We start from the raw sequence: 6,656 nt of genomic DNA, 5'->3' as shown, positions 1-6,656 counted from the left end.
ACCTGGTTACTTTTATTTTTTTTATTACGAATTATTGTTCCACACAGTAGCTCCGCATAACTTATGCAGAATGAAGACGAATAAACCGAAATATAACTTTCCAACAAAGCAAACGCATCACTGTTAACAGCTGCGTGGCTGCCCTGATGCTAGTCGTTCCAGAACGGGATAAACTATCTGGCATTGATTTATTGATGGCTGTTTGCAAATGTGCGCGTGAGACGCCTTGGAGACGTTTTGCGGCATTATTATTATTATTAATGCTTTTTCCTGCGTGAGAGAGGAATCCCAAGAAGCTCCCAGGCTTCCCTCAAGCCCCGCTGAGGGAAGGCGGCTGAGGCGCTGCGACCTAACCCAGCGCCTCAGAGAACCGGCGGCTCCTCCTCCGGCCCGAGGCCCGCCTCGCTGGCTCGTGCTCTCCAGCTGCGCCCGCCCAGTCGCTCCCTCCCTCCCTCCTTCCCTCAGCCCCGGCGGCGCGGCAAACGAGCAGAGAGCAGCCGCGCGGCGGGGCGACTTCTCCCTCCACCGAACGAGAGAGCAGCAGCAGGGCCAAGATGGCGGCGGCGGCGGCAGGGGCTCTGAGGGTGGCGTGCGCCAGGGCGAGCGACAGGTAGTCCTAGCGGCGGCGAGGCGTGAGGGAGAGGGAGGCGGGATGGTTTCGGAGGAAGGGGCTGGCCCTCGAGGGTGAGGGAGGTGGGGGGAGACAGGCAGACATGGCGGGGCGTGAGGCGCAGGGGGCGCAGCGCGTGCTCCGTGCCTCGCCATGCAGGTGGCGGGTGGCCCTAGGCCAGGCGGTGGGTTCCCGCCTCGGAGGACCCCAACCCCTCACCTCAGTCCTACTCTGAGGAGACGTACTGGAGTTAATGGGAGCATCCCATTTCAGCGGGGTCTTCTCCGAGTGGAACTTGCAGTCGCCTTTTTATGTCTCCCTCCAGGGGAATTTGTGTGCACAAGGATTGCCAAAGCGGTGTCGCCCTCAAATTTATGACCCAGCGGATCTCGGCGAGAAATAAAACAGTTTAAAATTTAGAACAAGTCTAAACGTGAAACAAACCAATGTGTCATTAACGATATTCAGGGTTGCGCCCTACTCGGAGTAGTAGGGCCGCTGAAATTCATAGGCATGGACTTTTGAGTATGATTAAAGGCTGGATAATACTCCTCAGGCCCGGTACACACCACTTGCTTATTTTTATTAGTTAATTTATATACGGCTGGCTGGTAAAAAAAACCCAAAAACCACAACCCCCCAATACATGTATATACTCCCCAAATCCTGGGAATTGTAGTTTGATAAGGGTGCTGGGAATTGGAGTTCTTTGATGGGTAAACGACAGGGTCCCAGGTTTCTTGTGTGGTGCGAGGGCCTGAGATGAGCTTAAAAGGTGCTTTTAAATGTATAGTGTGTACACAGCCTCCCTATAAAGTTTTAATTCTAAGTTGATCTGTGGTACCCTACGGTGTGAAGGTGGGAGATCACACTTTGGGACAAAGGTCGCGAAGAGCAGCAGCAAAGAGTTAGAAACTGCCTGAAGTTTAAAGTTTGGCATTTGCTTTCTTGTGTGGTGAGGGAAATGCACTTTGCCTGTGCTCAGGGGCACTTAAGCCTGCTCTTAACTGCCTGTATTGCTGCTGGAGTCCTTGTCTTCTCTTATTTCTCTCTAGTGCCATCCATGGTGCTTTCCCAAAATGTGAGAAGGGGGGGTCTCTGCCCTGAGGTGCTTGCAATGTAGTAGAAAATAAGAGGGATGTGGGAAGCAGGGAATGGAGGAAAATGGAGGCAGGGGAGGGCTGTTCCACTTACAGATATTCAAGGCTTTGTTACAGGGACCTTGCGTTCCCCTTCTGGTGCAAAGGAAGCCCTAGCCAAGTGATCAGTTCACTGCCCCCCTTGCAGTGTGTGCCTGTTGGGCCCTAGCTCAACTTGGAGGATTTGGGGGAAATGGCCTATCCACATTATTATCATCATTGATTTTATTAAGCCACCCACCCAAACGGTCTCTCTGGGTGGCTCAGAGAAGCGAAAAATAAAATAGTGTTAAAAACAAAATTTAGGAATTAAAAAACAATGACAGATATGATAAAATAATGCAACACAAAACTTTCCTTCTAGCATTAAATAAAACTAGAACTCAGTAACTCTCCGTATCAAAATCACCAGGCACTGAATTTGCATTGGGAAAACATTACAAAGTGTTGCATCAGGAGAAATAGATGCTCTTGAGGGGCCTTTGTAAGCATATTAGACTTGTTTTGTATTCCTAACCAACTGTACCTGTTTGACTGGCATCAATAATTTTTACCCATCCTGGTTTAGCTCTGGCCTTTGCATGTTATGCTAGTGCTAACTGATTTTTAAAAGCCCTTAAAGTCTGTAAGTTACCACTGCAGTCTTTAACATGCTGATCCCATCCCTATGTATATTTCACTTTGAGGACAGCTCCACTGAGTTGAATGGGACTTATTCTCAAGTAAGTGGGTGTAGGACTTCAGCCTCCAGGTGTGTTCATAAGAGTGTTAACTCAGAAGTAAGTCCCACTAAATTAAATGGGGATATTGGAATTAACACGGTTAGAATTGCACTGTAATATTGAAATTTTGGTGGCAATCCTAGGCACCTATTCTTGAGAGTAAGCCATGTTCAACTCAGTGGGCTTTATTTTTTTTTTGGCAAACACACATACATATAATTTCACAGTGTATTTGTGATGGCAAATAGTTAATATATGCAAAGGAAATTACTTTTGGAATTGAATTGTGTGCGCGTTTTTTAAGTTAAGTCTTTAAATTTCTTACTCTGTGCATATATGATTATCTCTCAGAAGTAGTTTCTTTCATGCGTAGTTTAATTTCACAAGAGATGAGTCTGTCAACAGTTGCTAGCCATAATGCCTGTGTTCAGCGACAGTATGTTGTAAAATATGAACAAAAAGGGAGAGGAGGGCCTTTCTAGTGTTGTTCGCAAACTCCTTTAAGCTGCCAAATAGAGTTGTGGTTCTCAGTGCCTTGCATGTGCTTTCCCACTCGAGTCACAGAGGACAGAAGAGAACTCTGTGGAACTCTGATCTGAATTACTCTCCATTTATAGTGTGGAGATTGGACTCTAAATAACCTCACCATTGCTACCATATATACACACAATCAAGTCCCAGGGAATATATAAGTTTGGGCTCTTGAATGTTTCCCTGCCACCCTAGCTGTAGGTCACTGGGAACACACAGGGGCTAGACATTCTTTGCTCATCTTTCCATCTCCATAAAATCTCAGGAGACTGGGAGCAGAGGTGACTGGGTTCTCTGTCCCCTCATCAACCTCCATGAACTTCCTCAGGATACTGATTTAGTTACTCCCTCTTCGTTTCAACCTTCAGGTAGAACTTACAAGAAAGAGGCTCTTGAGCAACATGTGCAAATGAGAGAAAGCCAACTGTGCCATGCTTGCACCTAAATCAGGATTAACACAATGCTAAAACATGGTTTAGCCCTGCATTGAAGAGCCTGCTCCTCTTTTTCTGCGCAGCTGGAAGGAGGAGTTTGGAAGCTTTTGCTTTTGGTTCACCACAGTTTGTAATTTTGTCAGAACAGGCAAACTGATTAACATAAGCTATGGTTAGTTTAAAACAAGCCATGTTCAAGCCATGGTTTCAGAAAGTGCAGGATTGGGGGGAGCATTAGTGTATTAATAATTCCAGCCATAAAATCCTTTTCAACCTAAATCAAATGACTGTCCTATTTGCATATCAACTTAATTCAACTTGCATACAAAAGTTAAGAATGACCAATTTACTCTATTATAAAAACTAAACGATATTAAATATTAAAATAATATCAATGATGATATATCATCATCATCATTATTATATTTTTCAGAATAATAATAACTTTATTATTTATACCCCGCCCATCTGGCTGGGTTTCCCCAGCCACTCTGGGCAGCTTCCAACAAAATATTAAAAATACAATAAAGCTCATATGACAAAAAATTCAATGCACATTACTTATTGCACTACCTTTTAGGACAAAGAAAAGGAAAAGGGGGGAAATATACTGAAAACCCTCAAAGAGCTTAAAAGATAAAATACATTAAAGGGTCTGGGAGGACAAGACAGTCTTTGCCTGGTGCCAAAAGAGTAATGTGGCGCACCAGGCAAGCCTCTCTAGGCAGAGCACCACAGGTGCAGGCGAGGGTGAGGAGGAAGGTGTTAGCTGCCCAAGGGACCCTGGCCCTTGTCACCAGTTTATTCTTTAAAATGTGGGCTGTCTTGAGTACAGCGTCAGTAGAAAGGTGAGATATAAATTATAACTAAATGCACAGTTCTGTCATCGCACTTCATTTGGTCCTAAGGACTGTAATATGAACTGGCTCCCTGGCAGGTGAAGGCAGCCAACTCCAGTAAGTCTGGAACATTCTGATCTTCCTCTGTGGAGGCTTTATCTGCAGGCCCAACTAGCTATTGGGAAGAGGAAGAGCTCCTATTCAAAGCTTTTCAGTAGTGCCTCAGAGACACCTCTTATTAACAGCTGGAATATATGCAGCTGTTGAAATCCATTGAACTCATGATGGAAGCTTTCGCCTTGTGTATCTTGACTTCCAGCAGTTTGACTTCACCCCCAAAAGGCACACTCCATTGTCTCCTGAGACAGATGGATGCCAGCAACAACAAGATGAGAAACAGTTTTAATCAGTCAGTGTAGAGAGCTGTGCTTGGTGCTAAGAGATCTGGACTCATATCGAGCTTTGGACTTTACTGAGTGGTCTTGGGCAAGTGACTCTACCTAATTCCATTCACAATTTGTAATTGTATTAGTGGCATAGTTTTCAGTGCAGGTGAACAAATGTCAGGATTCTGAAATGTGACCATAAAATAGAACCAATGTACCCAGTGACCCCCATTAAATTTTGTGAGCCAAAGTAAGCAATCTGGGATATGCCTCAAACTCTGGCAGGGTGTGTGTGTGTCACAAATAGCAAGGGTTTGGTTTAACCCTATCTTAATGGGTCCCCGAGGGCATCTTCCCCACCCTAATCACACATATAGTGAATAGTAAATCACTGCACACATTTGTGTACATTTGCAGATTACCACATGTCTCTGCAGAGATGCATTTCTTCACACAGTGCATAATTAACTGGAATTTGCTGCCACAAGATGGCCACCACATTGGATGGCTTTCAGTGGAAGTTAGCCTTATTTTTCACACATTTGTCTATCGATGGTTATATACTATACCCAGTGTCAGAAGCAGTACGTCTCTGTATGCCAGTTGCTGGGAATTCCAAGTGGGAAGAGTGGTTTAGCCCTTGAGTTCTGCTTGTGGGGTTTTTATGGGTGCATCTAGTTGATCATTGTGAAAACAGGATGCTGGACTACTAGAGGGGCTTTTCGTCTGATCCAACAGTTCTCCTCCAGTGTTCCTTCTCATCCATACCAATGTGGTAGTGGAGGATTTCAATAGGGTACCTATTCTCCTCTCCCCCATGCATTCCCTCACCTGGTATGATGAGAAGCATTTTGCTATTCATTTAAAAAAAACAAAACAGTTCTTGAGTTTCACCTACCTGTCACAACCAAGGAACTGTACCTGGAGCAAATCTGTAATGACAAGGCTTGATTCTCAGCGACTCCCATACAGTGTTGTGCGACATAGAAAACTTGAAAATAAATTCCATAGGGAGCAAATCTTAATTCAAATACTTTAATTAGGAGTAGGCTTAGGCCATTGGCTTGAATTTGCTTTAGTGTGATAGTTTCCAGCTTGTAAGGTCTCATGTTCTCTGATGTGATTACACTGCAGAACCTCTCAGGGTTAACAAGACGGTGTTCTCTTGGCCACAGTAACGTACTTTCCTCCTCACGACTCTAGATTTTCCATACACATCAAGGTTGATGGGTTTAAAATGCCCATCAACTCTGCTGCCAACCTCAAGATAGAAGAGGTTGCAAAGGTCAGGGCTTCAGGTGCGGCTTCCTGTATTTCTTTACTGCTAAATTTGTCCTCAGTAAAAGCAGATTTTGGAAAGTCTGCAGAAACAGGAAAAGGTGGGCTAAAAATAATGAAGTGCAGCCCTGAACCTGCCAGTCAAGAAAGATGAAATGAGCTCTCTAAAATACACATTGCATGATTTATTTATTTTAATTCTAAAAAGATTTATAACTTGCCCATCATCTGGAGAAGGTAAGGTAAAGCAGGAGTAGGTAACTATTACACAGTAATCCAGAGGAAGATAATGATTTGTAGCTTGGTTTATGAATATGTGTAGTTAATGTAGATTTTTTATATAGATATGCGTCCATAATTATTTGTATTTTCCTGTTTTTATACCCCTCACCACCAGTACCCTTTTCCACAGCAGCATTGTAAGACATGATAATCAGTCTATGAAGAAGATGTTGGTACTTTGGAAGCAACCACTTTCCCCATTCCTCCTTACTGGTAAGAACCCTCATATGTTTTCATCTTATTGTTTATCTTACCACTTCAAACTATGATTACAAATTATGGTTTGGAAGCACAGTATTAAAGGTAGTTGGTTTGTTCAGGAGGTGGAAGAGAGAAGTTTTTTGCAAGAGAGGGTTAGGGAGGGTATGAAAGGCTGGTTTCAATACACGGAACAGGACATGATCCTGTTTTGTGATATTTGATACTTATGCAATT

At 43.9% G+C, this 6,656-nt stretch overlaps 1 protein-coding gene across 1 annotated transcript in view; it reads left to right on the top strand.

Moving 5' to 3' along the window:
• Positions 1-437: 437 nt before the first annotated feature.
• PISD (phosphatidylserine decarboxylase) overlaps positions 438-6,656 on the top strand; it is a 40,083-nt gene continuing 33,864 nt past the window's right edge. Inside the window, exons 1-2 of the mRNA XM_082203342.1 lie at positions 438-610; positions 6,337-6,434. Of these exons, the coding sequence (XP_082059468.1) occupies positions 555-610; positions 6,337-6,434 (154 nt within the window). The 5' untranslated portion in view covers positions 438-554. The remainder of the gene's footprint in view (positions 611-6,336; positions 6,435-6,656) is intronic.

Source organism: Podarcis vaucheri (genome assembly GCF_965113315.1).
Source record: "Podarcis vaucheri genome assembly, chromosome: 16".
NCBI classification, from domain to species: Eukaryota; Metazoa; Chordata; class Lepidosauria; order Squamata; family Lacertidae; genus Podarcis; species Podarcis vaucheri.
This window is presented reverse-complemented; position numbering and strand designations above follow the sequence as displayed.